The following is a 23,107-nucleotide window of genomic DNA, read 5'->3' on the forward strand; positions in this document are numbered from 1 at the left end:
CATCCTCTTTCCCCTTAAACTCAAGTTACCATACAACAATTCATTGGGTTTTCTAATTAAAAATTTAGAAAACAATAATTTATTCTAAAGCTAAAATTCTTGCTTTAAAAATCTCCCTAAATTGAAAAGGAAACAACACACTCATAGAGTTTTTCATGATTTTTTGGAAAACCCTAACTATTAGGGCATGGAAAAATATCTCCTAAAAAGAATCTGTCTTCACAAAAAGGCTTCCTAACCTTAAAAAGAAACTTTCCTACAAAGGTATTTTGATAGAAAATCAAAATAGGATAAAACCCTAAATTTCAAAATCCACATTTTCATGAAAACAACTCACATTAGGGTTTAAAAACATCACATTACCCTTCCCTAAACTTATCTCAAAGAAATATTGAGTTTTCTAAAAACCCTAACTCTCATTCCTTAGAGAAAACGCATGGAAAAGAAGAGAAAATCCAAGCAAAACACTTACCTTAGATTTCCCTACGATTTCCTCTACGAATGGCCAACGGAAACCGCTCCAAGACTCGTCGGATTCGCCTCCTACCCGCGCCCCCTTCTCCTTCTCCGCTCGATTCGGTCACAAGGAATGAATGGGGACCGAAACATTCGATCCCCTAATAAGAGTGGAAAAGCTTTCATAAATGCATAATTACCTATATGCCCTCACTTAAATCCTCTATTCAAATGATACCAAGGGCAAAGTCGTCATTAAGAGTTTTCCAGAAATTTTAACTCCCAAAATACTTAAAATCCAATATGGGTTCTATACATCATTTTGTTCAGAATTTTTCGTTCTATTTTACTATTTTATAAAATTTATTGCGTCGAATTCCGACAACTTTAAAAAATTCACTTAAAACTCGTTGTGACGCATCGAAAAGCGTGTGAAGTCTAAAACGACATTTTTGCGGGTTTTACATGGAGGCTCAACTTTGTTGTCTGTTATTATTTTCGGTTACTTAGGCCTTTGTCAAATTCTATCAATGTAAAGTTCATAATCTGGGCAATTTGTTAGAGTTGGGTGGAGCTGATTCATAAGTTGATTTTGATTCCATGTATGAACGAAGTGTTTTTATCTTACTATCATTTTGTCATGTTCAGGAAGAATCCAGTGAAGACATCACTTTGGCTTAGTGGGTTGCTCGGGCTTGAAATATAGACATTAATAATACAGTTCATATTAAACTGTTCACCCTCAAGAAAAGATGGCGCTAGGGCACGAACTTTGTTTTTGCAAGCTTATATGTCCCTTTTTTCTGAGGTAGTTTAAAATTTTAATTTAACCATATTTCCTCTAATAATCGACATCGGATTTTATTTAGTTTTGAGGTTCTACTTCCTATAAACTCAACCCCTCATAGTTAATTACCCCTTCTAACACATAGAAAAACACTCTTGATTAAGGATGAAATTACATTTAATTGTGCAAGAAGTGTAGAAGTGTGTAAGTGTTTTAATTTTAGTTTTTAGGAGGAATGAAGGTAAACCCGATAAAAATCACATAGTTTCGTTATTCTGGTTATACCGTAGGTTTCAGTTTACTAATACTAACCACCGTTAATTATAGTGTTTGGGAAATTTGATTAGCAGTCATGATTGCCTCATCTCAGGAATCCCAAGTAGATTGAAGTGGATAGATGTGGGTTTTATATTTGTTTTGGTTTGGGGATCATGTCTATTAGATTGTCCATTAATTTGTTTAGTTTGGTGCTTATGGCTCAAATTAGGAGTCTCCCGTATGTTTGGATTTGGGGACGGGGCTTACAACTTTCATTGAAAGTAGCTAGCATAGCGGGTCTTATTGCTTTGCTTGGATGTAGCTCGTATAGTAAGTCTTACTGCCTCTATTAGAGGTGATCCGTGTATGAGTTAAAAGCGGTCTTATTGCTTCACTTCGGAAATAGCCCAAAGGTTTTGGGTGCGAGTGGGGTCTTTATGAATTTGCCTAGAAGTAACCCGTGTGACGGGTCTTACGGCCTCTATTAAAGGTGACCCAGGTTATTAGGGATGCATTGTTTGTCTTGGGAAAGTTTTCCCCAACACCCTAATTGAGGTGGGACTTATGAATTTCATTAAAAGTGGCCCAGGTCTTGTCAGGGATTAGGGGTTAGGTCATTTTTTTACCTAGGGATTTCCTTAGCGTGTTAGTTAAAATTGGACTTACGTCCTCTCTTAGAAGTTGTCGGATTAACCTCAGATGCTCATCACTTCACATACTAGATTTGTTTAGTGAAATTGTTGCTTGTAGGATTCATTACTTCTATTAGAAGTGGCCTATAGGTTTAGGTTTGCGAGGACATAGCTTTACACACTTCACTGTTTTTACACCAGCGTCAGTGTCTTATTTTGCTAGATTTGTTTCAATACTAGCCTGTAGTCATTGTTGATTTGACACATACTAGCCAACAGTTATTTTCTACTCTAGCTTTAGTAGTGTACTTGTTGTCTTTTGTTCGTAATAGTACTTATGGCTTTTTTTGTACTTTAGCAGTAGGTTTACTTTCTGTTTTAGCTCTGTTGTTTGTTCTGCACCTATTTTGCTATGTTAGCATAAGTTTAATATTTTTTAATTAAAATTATACACATAATCTTCCCATTCCCCACTCACACTCATAATTTTAAGAAAGAAAGAGGTGTGGCTTGGGTTCCAGACACAGAAGCGGGATCTGGATGTTGTGCAGTTCGGAAGTGGAGTGGAGCAATCGTGGGGTACCATGCGTGAGGCACGACCAGACTCAGGCTTAGACACGGGAGGTTTGTGCTTGGTCGCTGAAGGCGAACAGGAATTAGACTTGACTAGAGGTGGCCGAACTCATGAGTCTATGGGAGTTTTGTAGAGGGCTGGTGGAGTGGGAGTCAATGTTGGCCTAGTTCGAGAGACAAGCTGGGTCATGTTAAGAGGGAGACGTGTGCTCGCATGATCAAGAGATAGGTCGGGTCAGGTTAAGAGGGAGATGTGTGCTTTCCTGAGGTGGAGCTCGGGTTCGTATAGATCTGGAGGGATCAGTTTGGGTTGTTTACGCCTGGAGGAGGGCTCGCAGAGGGAGGAGTGGTTGGATGGTGTGGCTTCAGGCTTGTAGAGGGAGGTCACTAGCATGTGAGCTTTGCACGTCTACAATAGGCGAACGGCTGGGCTGTTTGTGTGAGGCAAAATTAATGAACGAAGGCCTTGGGGTTTGCACAAGATCGTCGGGATTTTAATAAAAAATCAATCGTGAATGAACACAAGTTTTTTTTTGTTTCTACGTCATTTTATATGAACTAAACAACAGTTGTTTCAATTCCGTGAAGATGACGTGGAAACGTGTGAATGATAGTCTTTCCTTCTTCTATCCTCTTTTCTTCTTTTTTCATTTCATTTTATTTTATTTTAATTTTAACAAATTGTTTCCCAATAAATTTATTGTGTATTTTTGTGCAATGAATTCGTTGCGATATTTTTGAGTATTTTGGTTTACCTGATTTCTCTTCTTTTCTTAGGCCATGTGGTTTTATTGGGTTAGGCCTCAGTCATTGCTGGCACTGAGCCTTCAGAGGATTATATTTGGGAGGAAATCGACACTTATGATTCTTCTCTTTTTGCTTCTATTCGTGATCGTCTATCATGACATCAAGAGATGTTGATGTATAGAGATATATATGTCAATTTTATTCGTTCTCCTTGACTGTCTTCTTTCGAGTCAGAGCTTCCAATATGACATGATCCTGTAGATTGGGTGATTAGCCTCAGACTGCGTCATAGTGATGATAGTTCTTTTAACTAGATCGTCGATGGATTGAGTTATGGAGATTAGGACGTACTGCAACCTGTAACAAACTTTGTAGAGCGCGCTGGTACCATCAGACTTTTGAGTTACAATTTGTCATGTAATGAGTTTGAAGAGCAACAATATGACTCTATATTCGGTAGCTCTCTTCGGATGTTGAGATGTTACATTTCGTAGGCCTAATATATTCTCAAAGCACATCGAAAAGTACTCAGGCAAGCAAGAGTTTATAGGGACATTTATGCACTTTTGAGTTACAGTCTATCACGCAATGAGTTTGATTGTAGTTGGCAATCATATTCTTGGCTTCAGTGGCTAGCTGAACACGGAGGCAGTGTCATGAACACTTGCTAGATTGGGCTGAATAATATGATGATCACACTTTAGGATATGTTGTTGATTTTTGGCTTGCCCATTTGGGGAGCATTCCTTTCGAGGAGTGTGTTCCTCCAGACTATGACCTATTCAGCTGTCAACCAGCTGGTCATTCAAGTCGAGGGGAGTTTGTGTATTCGGATGGACTTCGTTAGAGTTTAGCCTATTATTTTCATCTTCAAAGACAAAGGATTCGCCACCATCGAGTTGCTATTCCTATGGATGACTGGATTGAGAGTTTACTAGTTCAAGAGGCATATATTATGTACTCTACCCAGCCACATAACCTATTTGATACAGGGTTGCAATTTAACGACCTATTTTCAGCTGAGATTGTTAAGGACCAACTGATTGATGGCTCAATAAACAATAATCTAGAGGAGCGCACTCCTCAAAAGGAATGCCCAAATTGCGTAGGCCAGAAATGAACGGTAAATCCCAAAGTGTGATCGCCGTCTTGTTTTGCTCAATCCAGCATGTGTTCGTAACATTGTCCCAATGTTCAGCTATACCCTGAAGCCAAGAATATGATAACCAATTGTAATCAAACAATGATACATAAATGATTCTATAAGCCCCTGCTTGCTTAAGCACATCCTGTTATTCTTTGAGAATATATCGGGCCCTAGAAATGTAACATCTTAGCATCCGAAGAGGGCTGCTAAATAGAGAGCCAGATTGTTATTCTTCAATCTCATTGTGTGACAGGCTATAATTCAAAAATTAGATAGTCCACTACAGGAAGCAGTAAGTCTTGATCTCCATAGCTCAATCCATCGATGATTCGATCTGAGGAATTGTCTTCACTATGATGCAGTTTGAGGCTAATCACCCAATCTGCAGGATTATGTCCTATTAGAAGCTTTGAATCGAAAATAAAAAATCGTGGCGAACGAATTAACAACCCAGCATATATCTCTATCCATCAACATCTTCTGATGCCATGATAGACACTCATGAATAGAAGCAATAATGGAAAATTCATATGTGTCGATTTTCTCCCAAATATAAATCCTATGAAGGCTCAGTGTTAGGAAAGAATATTAGGTGGTGTTTGGACGCGTCTGGAGGCCAATCCGGACGTGACGTGGCGCGTCCGGATTGGACTAAGGACGTGTTTGGACGCTGCATAGAATAATCTCTCCAGTGCCATCAAGTAGTGAGGCTTGATCCAATAGAACACCATAGTCTAAGAAAAAAAGGGAAATAGGGTAATTCAGAGTATTAAAAAATATCAGAATGAATTCATTGCACAAAAATGTACAATAAATTCATTGAAAGATAATTTGTTGAAAATAAAATGAAATTAAAGCATGAAAGAAGAAAGAATAAGGGTAGAACATGTTATTTACCTACCGTACCTAAGTCCGAGTCTGATCGTACCTCACGTGCGGTACCTCGCTATCACTCCAATCCACTTCTAAGCCGCACGAGACACATATCCCACTTCTCTGTATCCAGAACCCAAGGTACAACTCTAACTTTCTTGAATTGTGAGTTTATGTGGGGAAGAGAAAGATTATGCATATAATAATAATAATAATAATAATAATAATAATAATAAGCTCTAAAAATTCTAACCTAAACACTCCAACTTCTAGCAAGCTCCAGCTCCTAGCAAGCTCCAATTCCTAGTAAACCCAACTGCTGCGAGCTCCAGCTCCTACAACCACTAGTCACAAATACCTGTAAATAAGCGAAAGTCTGTGCAGGGTAAACAAAACTAGTTCTGAAAAGAACAAAATTGGTACTAAAATAAACAAACAAAAAATAGGCACTGAACAAATAAGTAGTTGAAGCTATTACTACAGGCAAAACTAGTGCTGAAAGAAAATTAGAACTATAGACGAAACAAAGTGCTGGAAAACAATGTACTGAAGCTAAAACGACTATACTAATGCAAAAAGACAAGGCACTAAAGTAGGAAAGCTAATGAGAACTACTAGAAGCAAAACCACAGTAAACTATTGAAAGCTAAGGTAGATAGAACTGGTGTTAGGTGGTAGGTTGTGTAACTACTCTAAAGCTAGCCTAATAGGTAGCTACTGGCTAAAGCAGGGTCAATCCCAGTTAAATTAATGCAAACAACCTCCTAAAGGAAGTTATGAACTCGCCCAAGGGGAGCAACAAATCCTTCGGAGTAATCAACCCCATTCTAAACAAACTAGGGGAAGCTTCTAATTGAAGCATACGAGCTACTTATAATAGAAGCAGTAAGACCCATTTAAATGCAAAATTACATGTCTGTCACTAACGCCTAGCTAAACTAAATCATCCTAACTCAAATAACGTGCCGCCTCTAATAGAGGTCATAAGTCTCACTTTAATTAAGGTGTTAGGAAAAACTTTTCAAGAATAAATAACACATCTCTGATAACCTTGGCAATCTCTAATAGAGGCCATAAGACTTGCTATATGGACTACTTTCAATAAAAACAATAAGACCCAACCTGTTAGACCCTACAAAAAACTTTTAAAAGAAGAATCCATAAGACCTGCCAAAATAGTTAGGCATAGTCCAAATGAAGTTGTATGGTCTTCTATTTGAGAGATTTCTAAGGGATTCTTGAACTCTCAGTTAAACTCACGGTCTACTTCCAAGGGAAGCCATAAGATTCACTACATGGGCTATTTTTAATAAAACCCGTAAGCCCTGTCCTCAAATCTAAATCAAACAGCTGGGTAACTTCTAAATGAAGTCATAAATCCAAACTAAATGAAATACTTGATATTCTAACATATGTAAACCTCAAACCATAATAAAATTAAAATCCACACATATTCACTCTAGTTTACTCAGGATCCTTGAGAGGAGGAATTCCATAACTGCTAATTTGATTCTCTGGACACTACGATCAACAATTGTTAGTATTGGTAGAATGAAACCTGTGGTATTTTCGAGATGACAGAACCATGAGATCTTGATCGGGTTTACCTTCATCCCTCACAACTAAAATTGAAAACTATTGCATGTCTAAACATTGGTTCATCCTTAATCGAGAGTTATCTTCTACGCGTTAAGAGGGATAATTAACTATGAGGGTTTGCGCTCATTGGAAGTGGAACCTCAGAACTAAATAAGCCCTAATGTCGATCATCGAGGGAAATCTGGTAATTTAAATTCCAATCTACTCAGGGGAAAATGGGATCTTAAGATTGCGAAAGCAGGGTTCGTGCCGTAGCGTCATCTTTTCTTAAGAGACCATGCTGTTATTATGATCTTTTGGCACTTATATATATTTTTTCCTTGTTCCTTATATTTGCAATTTAGTCAGAAATATCATTGCAATAATCAATTTCTTTGATTATGTTTTGTGTAATAAGGACTTCCTCGTTATCAGATGTGTTTTGTTACCTGAATATGCTTCTACTTTGGAAAAAATTGTAACCACTCAAGTAATCGTGGAAAATTTTGCAAGAAAAAAAAGGGCATCTTCTTTTGGTAAAAAAAAAAAGCCGTTTCTCAAGTTCATGTCTAATCAGTTGGCCCCTCTTTTTTCTACCTGTGCAAGTATGCTAGCTATATGCGAGGCAATCCTCTTTAGGATATTTATTGGGTTAAAGGATAAACATGTTTAAAGCCTTTACTGCCTTTTGTTGATAGAACTTTATTTTTTAGACTTAGGGCTTGGTTTGGATCATTTTTTTTTAAATGTTTAGTGTATTTTCTTAAATTATTTATTTATTATTTTTTAAAATAAATCAAGATTTAATAAATCAAGATTTTTAAAAATACTCAAAACCCTTTTTTGTGTTTTAAGCCTTTTTAAAATAATTATAACCATTGGCTGCTGTTGGATGCTACCGTCAACCATTACCATCATTACAGAAATCAATTTGTTTGATATTCAATAAAAATAAAAAATAATATATTTTAGATATCAACTATGTATTATTTCATGTCAAAACATAAAATAAATAAAATATAAACAAAACATAAAAAAAGTGATCCCAAATAGACTCCTAATTTCTATTCAACTATGAGCACATAGGTTAATTAGTTGTACAGGTTTTTGAACCTTTTGCTTATATTTTATGAGTGACTTTAAGAATGTAATGTTTGAAACTTAGGATGGCATAAAACTTCCTGCAAGGTTCACATTCCAATTATTCTTTACAAGATTCATATGCTCCTGGTGTTTGGGAATGCAGTGGTCGATGTTCTGTACAAATTAAAGTCATGAAGTGTATGGGTGAACTGACTTACCGGTGGAGCCACATCGCTCAGTGGTAAACTCAACAAGCGTCCCTGCATCTTAAATTTGAAAATAGCATTCTGGCTCTCTAGAATTGAAGAATAAAATATTTTAACGCTGTTTTTGTTTTACCATTGCACACTTTTTATTTATTTTACTTTGATTCATTGCCTGCTAAATTTTGATTTCTCTTATAAATTTATCGATTATCATAATTTTTTAAAATTATTATTCCTATTAATTTTACCATAGCCATGTTTCACATTCATATCTGAAGCTTTCTTAGGTTTTGTAAAGCTATACTGTAGTGAACCTTTCAAACATTATGTTTTAAGCTCCCGCATGACTCCTTGAAGGTTGAATTCCTAGTTTGACCCTTTTAAAGTTTGAACTATGATGAGGACTTCCAGAAGTTTTATGACTAAGGTTTATGTAGTCCTTTGTTAGTGCTTGACCGCTGATCTTGAATCGTTGTTGTCCCGCGGGGATTGAATGATAGTAATCGATACAGTAGACATTGTATATTGGTGAAATAGGAGAAGTGTAGAATTTGCGGCATGGAAGCATAAAATCAAGAGATGGACTTGTCAGAGATTTTATAATCTTGTTATCCGTGTCCATTAAAGAAAGTTTTCCAGAAGAATAGTTGAATGTCTATATTTCTGAGGGTGTGTGAAAAAACATTACGATGGAGGTTCCTTATTTTGTTAATAGAATGTGATAGAACATGAGAGTATTTTGTGTTTAAGCTGGAAATTTCGGGGACTACAAATTCTATTTCCGACTTCTACTTTGTTTTCTCATATGCTGCTACAGTGGCGTAAGTATGCATATAAATCTATGATTGTTTTGTGAAGTTTCTTGAAAGAATGAATGGCAATAGCAGACGTACAAGGACAATAGATTAAAACAGCGTGGCTCCGAAAATTCGGCCCCGGCCTCCCCTCGCTTTTCTTTTTGCTCGGCGAGGGAGTTTTAACGGATTAGTTCCGGGGTAAATTTTGGAAGGCAGATGGGTTTGTAGATAAGACACTACCCAGAGATTTCGCCCTCATTTTGCGAGGACTTTATGATCTGAGTTCTGGTTTCCTATAGGCTCAAGCCCCTATAGTTAATTACCTCTCCCACTAATGAGAGAGAACTTTCGATTAAGGCTAGTCATCAATCAGATACGTAGAGAATGTGTTATCCGGCATATAGTAGCAGCAATGGACATTGGAAATTTAGAATTGGCTAGAAGCTTGAAAATTTGAAAAGTTTGATATTTAAAATAGAAATTCAACCATCTTGCACTTAAAGAGGATGGTGGGGGAATGGATGATAGACCCGATCAAGATCTCATTGTTCCGTCGTCCCGGGCTATCGTGGTCCCTGGTCTACTTAGTCAGAGGAGGTAGTCGACCCAACCTGACAGAAGGATCCTTGTCGGCAGCCATGGGTTGATTCGTTCAAGGGGACCTTGTAGACCTGGGTTGGATGTTTGTCTAAGGGGATAAATTTGAATCCACCTTAGCTGACAGAGGGCTTTGTGCCCTATCGATCATATCCTATTGATTCATTTCTCAAGGATTTGACGTCACTAAGGAGCGTATTGGCTCTGGCCATAACCGTTATCTGTGGTGCCATTTGGAGGCAAAATCACTCGGTTTAGAGGGCTCCGGGTCATAACCGTTTACCTGCAGTGCCATTTGGCGGCAAAACTGCCGGTTAGAGGACACGTACCACGTCCTTACTAGCAGGAGATTTTTTGAGAATGGATCATAGTGACATTTTCGACTAGGCATTTGGCTCTTTGTGAGTTGAAGTAATATTTAAATTTGTCCACTCCGGCAAACTGTTGCAGAGGGTGGATGAATTTTGCTTTAAGTGGGTTGATGAATTTATTTCTTTTTTAAATATTTTTTGGGATTTTTGGGATTTTGAGATTTTATGGAATTTTTTGGGATTTTTAGTGGAGCTTTGGAGTATTTGAAATGGACTTTGGATATTTGGGAGACATTTGAAAATGTTTGGGAACCCATCCGGTTAAGATCTGTCTTTAACACGGCCATCATCGGGGTGTTCGGGGTCATTTCTCTTTTATTGATTGAATCTTGTCGACTCTATCGAATAATCGATAGAGGATCGGATTTTGTGTGTTTTATGCCCTTATTAGTGAATTTGTATTGCTATAGACCTTTGAAGGCCTAATATGAATGTATTAAAACAAATATGTCGGTCACCATCACCGTATACTTGTTTGATTATTCGAACCCTGTCGACTTCTATTGACCCGTATAGAAGGATCGGGTTCGAACTTGAATTCACTTATTTACCCGTGTAGCATCCCTAGACGTCTTGTGTGCACCAATAACACGTTCGCCGGGGCCCATGCGGGTGTTTGGGGGCATTTTGTAATTAAACGTTGTCGACTCCTTTTTACGTGTTAAGGAGGATCGAGTTTAAATTTATTAACCCGCGCAGCATCCCTAGACGTCACGTGTACCAATAACACGTTCGCCGGGGACCATGCGGGTGTTGATTGTATACCCTCTTTTAGTGTACCTAAGTGTGTACAAACTATAGTGCATATATGATGGTGTTTTGGAATATTTGTGAAACGCCTTCTGTCTGCTTCCAAGAACGTCGTGGATCTGGTAGCGCGAAGTAGCAAATTCTGAATGGAGTTGTTCGCTGCTTCGTACAGGTAGACTGTCGTACACTACTCGTTGCCTTCTGCAGGTGGATCGTAGTGTACCAACTAATCTCCTGTCTTTGCCAGTATATGTTGATGTCTATTGTAGTTTCCTTGCACCATTCTTGTAGGTGACATATTAGGTGTATAATAGGTTTCCTATAGCGGCCCGTAGAGACTTATATTTGTCACCTTCTTCATGCATTTTGTTGTGGTCTTGGGTCCTTTCAATACATCCGCTACTACCTTGCTTGTAGGATTCATATGAATGTTGCACATCAGATGCCATCACTTGTAGGTGATATGTTTGCTAAAGAACTTTGCTCCTTTAACTATGATCAAATTATATATCTCCTTTGATCTTTATTGCTTGCAAGATTTGGATGATGGCGAGTTGCATTTATCACAATTCTTTCTGTACCTTTATTTGTTGAAGATCGATGCATTCAACTATCATTGCATAGTTCTTGACTATAAGGGTATCGTAGCATCTACTGCTTGTCGCTGATTAGCACTTGCAGACTTATTATGTATATGAAAAATTCCTTGTCGTCGTTGCAATCATTTCAAATCACCAGTTGCATGATCCTTGATATTATTCATGAATAGTTCACTACACGCATTATAGATCTTTTGTTGATTAATATGTTTGCTTGCAATTGAAGTTAATTGTTTGTAGATATTATCATGAATGATCATATTTGTATTAGCAGTAAATAAGTCATCCCCTTTGTGATTTTCTCATTTTGCTTGTAGACAACCTATGTCTGTAAACTCTTTGTCTTCAAGAATGGTTTATAGCATGCATGATAAACTTGATGTTGTTGAATAGAATTTGCACTTTTATTGAGGTGATCATTCCCCAATATTCTATTGGAAACCTTACAAGCATATCATCACATCCTCTATCTTATTCTTGCTTGCACGATTGACTTTATCATCTTATCAAATTACAAGTCTCATTTTAGGCATCAAATTGCATTCCAAACTTTATATTCAAATTTCAAGTTCTGCTATAGTCTTGTTTAGTCCAAGCTTTTCTTGATGTTGTACAGTTCGAGTTCAAAGCACATGATCAAGTACTTAAGTAACCAACTCAAGTTCTCGTTCTTGTTTGAGTTTAAAGTGCAAATTCAAGTTCTCTTGTGGTTGTCCCGAACTACAATCTCAAGTCAAAGTTCTTTGCATTTGTTCACTTGGGTTCAAGTTATGACATGTTCCTTTGCATTTGCTTGAATATGAGTCCAAGTGATCCAAGTTCAAGTTGTTCAAATCTTGTTCAAATCAAGTCCAGGATTTGTCATTTGAGTTAAAATTTGTTCATGCCCAAGTCCAACATGAGCTCAAGTTTATTTAGAGTCTTGCTCATTTTCAATCCAAGTTCCTTATTACTTACTCATCTTAATTAAGTTTATTTATTTGATTAAAGTCCATTTGAGTCCAAGATGAGTTCTCTATTTAGTTCATTCAAGTTCAAAGGTCCACAAATCTGAGTCTATGTTGTTCATTTGAGTTCAAATCAGGTCCGAGTACAATATGTTTTCACTCGAAATTTTGGCAGTCTCCCGGCGTCTCCCCCATTTAGGGGAAAACTATAGAAAACTGGGCCTCCCGCCACGCTAGAGAAAAGCGTGTACGGTAGGTGCCCTCTTACGAGGACAGCGCGACCATGTAAAGTATTTGCCCCCACCACGCCAGAGAAAGGCGTGTATGGGTGTTCGGTACCTGTTGCAAGAAAAGCAGTTTTTCCTCGCAAGAGGGTACTTATGAATATCCCGGTCTCGTTGTAGGTGTCGCACCGGGTTCCCATCCCACCACGCTAGAAAAAAGCGCATATAGGCGTTTTTCCGGCTCGACACGAACGTTGAGAACAAGATTTGGAACCAAGTGTCGCTCACCTACCTCGTCGTAGGTGTCGCGCCGGTTTTCCTTCCCACCATGCTAGAGAAAAGCGTGTATAGGAGGTTTGCTGGCCCTATGCTTCTGACTTGTCAGGTGATTTTTGTATCTTCGGCCCTATGCTTCTAGCTTTGTCGGGCTTGATGAAGGAGTAGGTGCCGATGACCTAAACCCTTAGGTTTGTATTAGGTCGATTGCGAAAAGTCATCGGTCCAGAGCTTTGTGCATAACAGACTTGTTGATGACAAAATTCACTTAGTTCAGCCTAAGGCTTTGTGCGAACTTTGGGATAATTTTCTTCGGTCCTTTGCTTTGTGCTTTGGTGATCTTGTTGAAGAAAGTTCATTCGATCCTCGCTTTGTGCTTTATGGATTTGTTGAATGATTTGTAGGTTTTGGATTCAGTTGATAATACCAAACGTAGATAATATATTTATCCTTAACCACTTGAGAAGATTTTGATCTGAGTCATTTGAGATCATCAGCTCGAGAAAGCTAGAATTTGATAGCTCTTTGTCCTCTGGTTGCTGAGATGGGGGTTCCTCTACTACGTCATTTCTTATGGTTTGTTGAGTAGATGGAGCTGCCGGCGATCCGGTCATATTTGGGCTTGTTGGATCTGACCTCTTACACCCATTCAGGCTTCAAACTTGAGCTATGGGAATTGCGCTCCTCAATGCTGATTTTACTGAAGTTGGCAGATATGGAGTTATCCTTTGTGGTTGTAGATTTTGGAGCCTACTAATATTTAATAATTGTTCGAGATTCCCCCTTCCCACTGGAATTTTGATTCTCTAGTCATTTAGAAGAATTTTATAAACTACGATCACTTAAACTTGTCGAGTCAAATTTGCCTTCATACTTCCTAAGTCCTTACTGACAGGTTGACAAAGTGGGGGTTTCGCTACTATGGCCTTTCTTATGGCTTGTTGAGTAGACGGAGCTGCAAGCGATCCGATCATATTTGGGCGTGGTGGATCCGACCTTTTACACCCATTCGAACATTAAGTTTCAGGCTGTTGAAAGACTTCAAGTTTTTCTGGCTCAATTTGTTGGAGTGGGTAGCCACAAAAGTCTCTTTCTTGACTTTTGAGTCTTTGTTTGTTGGAGAAGGTGACGTCTCTAGTTTTCGAAAGATCACCTGCATATACTTTAGAAAAAGAAGTTTTTTTTGTATTCTTTAGTATAAAAGAATATTTGTATTGATAATTTTAAATATTTATTCGTGGATCTCGGCATGCAGCGCGATGTCGACTCGAATAAATATTGAAAATGCCCTGTCTCGCAGGGACATTTCAGAATAGAATAAATTTGAGAATTTTGAGATTTTTAAATATTCATTTGGGGATCTCGGCACGCAGTGCGATGTTGACCCGAATGAATATTTAAAATGCCCCCTATCTTGCAGGGACATTTCGGATAGGCTTTGTATTTTTGAGATTTTAAATATTTATTCAGGGATCTCGGCACAGTGCGATGTCGACCCGAATAAATATTTAAAATGCCCCTAGTCTGATGGGGGATTTTGAAATGCATTCTTACTATACAAGAGAATTTCAAAATGTAAATATAAGCATGCACTGATAACTATGTACATAAAATTTTGATCATCACAAAGTACATTAGTAATGAAATTTTCATACATTATACTTCTTTAAATGTCGGTCGTTGATAGGTGACATAGACCTCTGACCGTTTAGATCGATCAACTGATATGCTCCTCCTTGGTATACTTTCTCGATGACGAAGGGGCCTTCCTAGTTGGATACAAATTTGCCACCGATTATTCAATGTGGGATGATTGGTCTTCTCAGCACCAGGACCAATTCCCCTTTTTGAAATATCTGAGGACACACCATATGATCAAAGGATTTTGCCATTCTTCCTCGGTAGATTTTCAGGTTTTGTTGAGCTTGTCACCTAAGTTCATCAAGTGCATCAAGCTCCTCAATTCTTAAACGAGCATTTTGTTCTTGGGTGAGATCATTCTGAATTGCTATCCGGAGTGACGGTAGTTCAATCTCTAATGGTAGTACGGGTTCAACACCGAACACCAATGAATAAGGAGTGGCTTTGGTTGGCATCTTGTAGGTTGTACGGTATGCTCATAGCGCTTCTGTCATCTTCGTATGCCACTCTCTTTTGTTCTTGGTGAGGATCTTCTTCAACAATTTCACCAGTGTCTTGTTAAAGGCCTCAGCCAAACCATTGGCCCTTGGATTGTATATAGACGAGTATCGCCAATAAATTTTGTGCCGATCAACGAACTTGTAAATTTTTGTACTCTTGAATGCGGTACTGTTGTCTGAGATTATGCGGTGTGGTACACCAAATCTATAGACAACATTATGGGTAAAGAAATTAATCTCATGTTCGGATGTGACCTCTCTAAATGGAGCTACTTCTGCCCACTTAGAAAAGTAGTCTGTTGCTGCCAGAATAAAGCGGTGTCTCGCTAAAGACGGCGGATCTATCGGCTTAATTATGTATGTGCCCCAGCATTCAAATGGTAAGGACACTATTGTCAGGTGCAGTGGATTTGGAGGCTGATATATAACATAAATGTGAATTTGACACTCATGGCACCTCTTAGCGTGGTCAATGCAATCTCTGACCATGGTCGGCCAATAATAATTCATTCTCTTGATTTTAGCGGTCATCTTGGGACCTGACTGATGTGCTCCACAAAGTCTTTCGTGGACTTCTGTTACCACTTTATCAGCTTCCTTGGTCCCTAGGCACCTTAGACACATTTGATCAAAAGCTCGTATGTACAACGTGTCGTCGACAAATGCATATCGCAGTGCCCTTTTTCGGATTTGCGCAGCCATAAACTTTTCTGTCGGGAGTTTATTTTCCTTGAAGTAGTCAATGAATGGTTGTCTCCAATCATTTTTTACTTCAATATCTAAATAATGCCACCACGATTCTGAAGCTTGACTAGCTTTACGTCTCTTGGCCACGTGAAATCATTCCGGATAATTTTCCATAATGATCTGATTGAGAGGTTGAGAGTCAACTGGGGTTTCATCCTGCTGACTTGAATGTGGAATTCCTCCGCCTTCGGGAATTGTAATAACGCGGGCTCTAAGATCCGACGGTTGTAAACTCTGATGAATATAGGCTTCTCCTCATTGGAATTTGCCATTTTTTTGGCCGATTTGGCCAAGCAATCTGCCTTGATGTTTTGTCCTCGAGGAATTTGAACTATTTTTACATTTGGCACCTGTTTCAGGAGCTCAAGGGTCTGCCGGTGGTAATGAGCCAATTCAACCATAAAAATCTTGTAAATGCCCAATACTTGATTTATCACAAGTTGGGAGTCGCCAAAGATTTGAAGATTTTGAATTTTAACGTCGATCGCAATCTCCAACCATACTATTAGAGCTTCGTATTCGGCTTCGTTGTTGGTTCGAGGTTCAGTCAAACTGAATGAAATCCTTATTATGCCTCCTTCAGGTGGTATGAGAACAAGACCGATGCCGACTCGGGCCCTTGCAATATTTGGAGGTCGGGTTGTTTTAATCGATGATGTCCCGTCGAAATACATTTTCCAGAATGGTAACTTTTCATCTTCTTCGACCTGCATGATCTGCTCATCGGGCAAATATCGTTAAGTGGAGAGTCTGTTGGGATCAAATGTGCAGCAAGAAAATCTGTCAAGGCTTGACCTTTCACTGCCTTTTGTGGCATGTATGTGATATCAAACTGTAGTAATAATACTGCCCACTTGGCCAGGCGACCTGTCAACGCTGGTCTTGTCATCAAGAACATCAACGCATCGATCTTTGATATTAGAGTAATTTTATGGGATAACATGTAGTGGCGGAGTTTCTGAACCGCAAAAATCAGCGCCAGGCAATGCTTTTCAATAGGAGAATAACGACTTTCTGCTCCGATCAACCTCCGACTAATGTAGTAGAGTGCATTTTCCTTGTTCATTGTGCTGGGCCAATAGTGCTCCGAGGGACTCTTCTATAAGAGGCTTCTCTGGAATCGGCGCTGCTAAAATGGGAGGATTCAATAAGTATTTCTTGATACTATCAAATGCTTCATGGCACTCTTCGTCTCATTTGAAGCGGACGTCTTTCTTCATCAACTTCGAGAATGGTTGGCACCTGCCCGAAAGATTTGATATGAATCTCTGGATGAAAGCCAGTTGCCCTTGTAGTGAGCGAAGTTGTTGAAGGTTCTTTGGAGGCGGCATCTCCATAATCGCTTTGATTTTATTGGGGTCGATCTCGATACCTCGATGACGGACAACGTACCCCAAAAATTTGCCAGAAGAGACTCCAAAAGCACATTTGAGAGGGTTCATTTTTAGATCATACTTCCTGATCCTTTCAAATACAATTCTCAAGTCCTCTAGGTGATCTCTTCGATCCATGCTCTTGACAACAAGGTCGTCCATATAGCACTCGACCTTTTGAACTATCAACTCATCAGATATATGCGTCATCGCCCGTTGATAAGTGACACCAGCGTTCTTTAGGCCGAATGACATAACTGTGTAGCAGAAGATGCCGATGGGCGTTCTTAATGACGTGTGCTTTTCATCTTCAAGAGCCATCTTAATTTGATTGTATCCAGATAATCCATCCATTAAGGAGAACATATCGTAATTTGACATGTTATCCACTAAAAGTTCTGATACGGGGAGTGGAAAGTCATCTTTTGGGCACGCCTTGTTGAGGTCCCTGAAGTCAATACAGATACGAATCTACTCGCTCTTCTTCTTTACAGGGACAATGTTGGCAATCCAATCGGCATACTTTTCTTCTCGGATGAAGCCTGCCTCTATAAGCTTCTTGGTTTCAGCAATCACCTGTTTTTCGATCTCCAATCTCATTCTCCTTGTAGCTTATTTGACGGGTGCTACATCCGGTTTGATTGATAATCTGTGAACTGCTACGTCAGGGGATAAGCCGGGCATCTCAGTATATGTCCAGGCAAAGCAATCACTGAATTCATAGAGAAGTTCTTTTATTTCTTCTATTTATTATTCGGGTAGGAGAGAACTAATGAAGGTTGGGTGAGGGTCTTTCTCAATTTTCAAGTTGACTTCTTTTAGTTCATCCATAGTAGCTGCCTGTCCACCATCTTCAAGCTCTTCTGGTGCAGGCTCGGCCTATACGGGTTGATCATCATAATCATCAGCTTCATATGTCTCTTTAACACCATCATCCTCGGATTCAATTTCAATGCATGTGATTGCCCGCCATCTCTCTAGCACGCCCGAGTCCATGGCCTACTCAATCACCACCCTCTCGCTTTATGCCAATAGTTTTCGTCACCATCTCCCTTGTCGCTGCTACTAGTCGACCTAGTTATTGTGACCATAGTCACCACCGCAGAGCTCGTTGGTCTCCACCTTTTTCCTCTTTTTCAATTTCAATGCATGTGAAGCGGAGGAGCAGGACAGGATAGGCAGGGAAAAGGATTATGCTTCAGGTGTGATTAGAGATTTACACTGGGACATAGGTGCAAGAATTGAGCCCTTCAGGTCTTGATGGTCTGTGAGGGAGAGGAGGAGAGCGAAGACGAGCTAGAGGAGATTGTAGTGGAAACAACACATTTACATTTGGACATGGCAGAGGTGTCCTTGAACACCATGGTGGGATTCACTCTAAATTACACCATGAATGTGAGAGGGCAAATCGGGGAATAGCCACTATTGGTCTTGGTGGATAGTGGGGCTATCCTCAACTTCATCTCCAATCAGGTCATGCGCTAGTTGGAATTGAAGTTGGTGGATACATGGAGCTTTGGATTCATGTTGGAGTCTAGAAAGATGGAGAGTAGGGTAATTTATAGGAGGCTAGTGCTGGCACTCCATGGCATAAATATAGTAGAGAATTTTCTCCCCTTGAATTTGGGAAGCATTAATGTAATTCTAGGGATGAAGTGGTTACAGACGATCAGTAAGACATAGGTGGACTAGAAGGCCTTAACTATGGAGATTCAGGTAGAAGTGAAGAAGGTGGTGTTGTGAGGAGATGTTAGCCTGTGCAGAACCATGGTTTCAGTTAAAACCATGCTCAAGGTGATACAAGAAAAAGGATTGGGCTACTTGGTGGAGTTGTAAAGCTTGAAAATGATTCAAGATTCTAGGAGGGTCGAGGCTCCTAAGTGTGTACATCAATTTTTGCAGCAATTTCTTGAGGTTTCTTAGCAGTCGAGTGGATTACCACCACTCCGAGAGCACGAGCATGCCATTACCCTAAAAGAGAGGGCTTTTCCTATCAGTGCTCAATTGTACTGGTAGCAGATCTAAAAGGATGACATAGAAAGGCTCATCAAAGAGATGCTAGATGTAGGGATTATCAGGCCAAGTGTGAGCCCTTTTTCCAGTCCATTACTAGTGAAAAAGAAGGTTGACAATTGGAGGTTTTGCATGGATTATAGAGCCCTAAACAAAGAAACCGTGTTGGATAAGTTTCCTATCATCATATTTGATGAGCTGTTGGATGAGCTTTTTGGTGTGGTCATCTTCTCAAAGATTGACCTAAAATAAGTGTACCATCATATCAGAATGAAGTCGGGGGATGTACACAAGACACTCATAAGGACTCATGAGTGTCACAACGAGTTTTTGGTGATACCTTTTTGCCTTACCAATGCCCCAACCATCTTTCAGTCCCTCATGAATATGGTTTTTCAATCCTACCTCAGAAAGTTTGTCTTGGTATTCTTGACGATATCCTGATCTATAGTCGTACAGTGACAGAGCATGTAGGTCACTTGAGGATTGTATTGGGGATATTGAGGGAGCACCAGTTGTATGTCAACCTGAAGAAATTGTCGTTCAAAGAGAGGAATTTACTCTTCCAACATGGGTCAGAATGATGAAATGGAGATAGGATTTGAATTTCTATGCTAGAGATGAAGTCATTTGTCGATTTTGGTTCAACAAATAAATGATTTGGTATGAATTCCCTATAACCTTGAGGTTGAGGGTAGAAAGGAAAGTAACCTATAGCTTTTGAGCTAAAATGAGGGAATTTTCTAGGACTTTTGGAGTTTCTAGAAAGAGAAGTGACTCATAGTTTTGGTACTACAAGTCAAGAAGCATGCATAGAATTTTGTATTCAATGATGCATGATCATCTATCTAATTTGGGTTAAGCAAATGTGAGAGATACTGTACAACTTAGAAGGTTATAGATTTGAGGAGGTTCTTTGAACACTTGGTGTTCAAAGAGAAATGATCATTCACTTAATTTAGGCTAAGTAAATGGAGGAGACTATGATTTGAATCCTATATCTAAGGGGTCATTTATTGATTTTGTACTTCAATGAATAATATAGAAGAACTTAAAATTTGGTTTTAAGTTCAAGAGCTGGCGACATGATGTATTTAGGATTTTAGGGAAATCCAAAATGCCATGCATGAGGAAGATTGGTGAAATATTTGAAACCTTGAGAAGGCTTCAAATATCATGCATGAAGGAGAAAAAGCAATTGAAAGAGAGCTCATTATTTTTTTTAAGAATGTTTTGAACTTATCTAATATAGGAAGATTGATTTCTAAAGTTTTGGAAATATTTCTAAATCAAAATTTTCATGATTAGAAGATTTGGAGCATAGAAGTTGTAATCTTTTAGGATTTTATCAATTGCTTAGATCACACTTAATCATTTAAATTTGCAAATCAAATGAAAAAAGCTTAGATAATTTCTAAGTATGATGGGGTATTTAACTATGGGCCTTTGGAGCCTGCGAAGCACTCCAAATTATTTTCATTAACACTTAGAATTATATGAGAATATTTGGGACCTTGCAAATTCTGGAAACTTGGTGGTCCAAGCATGAGATATATGAAAGATTGCTTTGATTCATGATAAGATAGGAAACCTACATTTAAAGCTTTAAGAAGATTTCCAATCAATTTTGACATGATTTGGTTTATTAAAAGCATGATGATGATTTTCAATTTATAGGGATTTTACGTGAAAAGGTTGGAGTAGCTCCAGTAGAAGATAAGATTAGAGAAAGTCGCCTTAGATGGTTTGGTCACATAAAACGGCGGCCTTGCGATGACCCGGTTAGGAGAGTAGAGGTATTAGATTTGACTTATGTTAAGAAAGGTAGGGGTAGACCTAAAAAGACTTGGTTAGAAAATATTAGGAATGACCTTTCTTTATTAGATTTAAACGAGAATTTGACTTTTAATAGGACACAATGGAGAAAAAGGATTCATGTAGCCGACCCCACGTAGTGGGATAAAGGCTTGATGTTGTTGTTGTTGTTGTAGGGATTTTACGCAATAGAGCCATTGATTAGTTGTTATTTTCTCTATAAGCTTTGCAACACACCCAAAATGGTTTCGATCAACACTTCATGCTCTAGGATTTGCAAAATTAATTATTGGGAGTTCATGTAAGATCCTACAATAAGTTATCAAATGCATTTTGGACAATTAACCAAGCTATAAAAAAATCCACAAGTTTTAGCAAGTGCAAACTCCTAAATTCTATGACAATTTTGTCATTACACAAACAGCATAAAATTAAACACACCTTGCGGCATTTGACAACCTACACATGCATTCATTTAGGATTTGAGTGATGTGATCTATCCATGCAAACTAATTTGATTGAGTATACAGCCATTGGAGTTATTCATTACTTATCTCTACTTCTCTAAATTTAGAATGTCATCAAATTAAATTCAATTAATTTTATCCATTATGGGATTTCATGCACAAACTTGACGGTTCATGAAAGACCCCACCATTTGCTTGTAAGCTTTCAATAATTAATTGAATTCATTCTCAACGCTCACAAACTCAAGAGAAATTACACATGCTAACAATGCAAATATCTCAAATCTCTAAATTACTTACAATTTGCTAGGAATGTGATGCATGCTATAAAGTGTGAAAATCCTACACGGTGTCATTCAAGTTGTGATCAAATGATAAAAACTAGCCTAAGGCTTGTTCAAAGGGGAAGGATTAGACACAACATGAATGTATTGCATGCAAGACAGGGGCATTGGACACAAGTCCAATTGCCCGGCCCCTCATTGTCTCCCTCTTTTGGCTCTAATATGAGAGCAAATCATGAGAAATCGTTGGATTTCCTCGATTTGACTAAGAGGACAATGAACATATTGGTCACTTTGGGGTTTTGAAAAGAAAAATGCAAGGTTTCTATGGACCTAAGGTGTTCTCAACGTCAAACACACAAACGAAGGGCTTAAAGCCTATGCTTTGCAAAGTTTGGGGGTCAAATCATGGTGCTAACGGAATGCTCTCACCTTGCAAAAAGCGAGATTGAACAGGAATAGAGGAACGAGTTGTTTTACAAATCGCATCAGAGGTTGACTCCGCTGTCACGAGCTCACCGGCGTTGATTTAGAAGAAAGAAGAAAGCTCCCAAACTTTCGTTGATTGTAGGAATAAAGGTCTATAGCCGAATTTCTTCTCATTTTGCAAGAAGAGACCCTGCTCGAGCAGCCCCAATTCCTTCTGCTCTCTGGTTGCAGAACGAACTCATCTGGACCATTGGCTTCGGTCCAAATGCACGCAGATGTCATCGGCTATGAAGGTCATTCACGATCCAACAATTGCAGCTTTTGGTTGGGCCTCAGATGCACACGCAAGGCTCTATGCCCCAGTCCATCCCCTCGTATCTGCTTTACCAGCCGAAGCACACACGGATATGCCGATCCCGGTTGTTCGATCCCATCCCAGACCTCACTCAAGCAGCTCTCCTGCTCGATCCGACTCCAGCACACGCAAGGGGAAGCACGGGCGAGCCTTTCGATCCTCACCTCTGTGCCCAATTTCGTTTGGCTGGAAAGAAGCACGCACAAAGACGGAGAAAACCAAGGCTCCATGCTCTCTCTCTCTCTCTCTCTCTCTCTCTCTCTCTCTCTCTCTCACACACACACACACACACACACACACACGCTCTACTCAGCTAGAAGAAGAACACAAGGGATGCTCTCTTGTTTAGGGTTTGATTGGACTGATTTCAATAGATGGGGTTCAATCAAACCCGATCGGGTCCGATTTGACTTGATTTGGGTCAAGTCGACACGAAAAATGCATCAACAAATGCAAATCCCCCCTTTGCGGCTGAGTTCGCATCGAGTGGATTGTTAGTCCATTCTAGTTGGCAAGTTTGAATGACTACCCACATGATGACTCAAATCTAGACAAGGTGAGGCCCATTTAAGGAGATAACAT

The 23,107-nt window shown here is 39.1% G+C and overlaps 1 protein-coding gene across 8 annotated transcripts in view; it reads left to right on the forward strand.

Moving 5' to 3' along the window:
- LOC110106909 (ubiquitin carboxyl-terminal hydrolase 22) overlaps positions 1-23,107 on the forward strand; it is an 83,167-nt gene that overhangs the window by 41,741 nt on the left and 18,319 nt on the right. For 3 of the 8 annotated variants that reach the window (XM_028699863.1, XM_020836992.2, XM_020836993.2), the window contains exon 3: positions 8,217-8,375. The exons of 3 other annotated variants lie outside the window; for them this stretch is intronic. In XM_028699863.1, coding sequence (XP_028555696.1) covers positions 8,217-8,329 — 113 coding nt within the window. In that variant the 3' untranslated portion in view covers positions 8,330-8,375. The remainder of the gene's footprint in view (positions 1-8,216; positions 8,376-23,107) is intronic. 2 more of the 8 variants (XM_028699864.1, XM_028699865.1) reach the window with 1 other exon arrangement.

This window comes from Dendrobium catenatum, unplaced genomic scaffold (assembly GCF_001605985.2).
Source record: "Dendrobium catenatum unplaced genomic scaffold, ASM160598v2 fragScaff_scaffold_1400, whole genome shotgun sequence".
Taxonomy (NCBI): Eukaryota; Viridiplantae; Streptophyta; class Magnoliopsida; order Asparagales; family Orchidaceae; genus Dendrobium; species Dendrobium catenatum.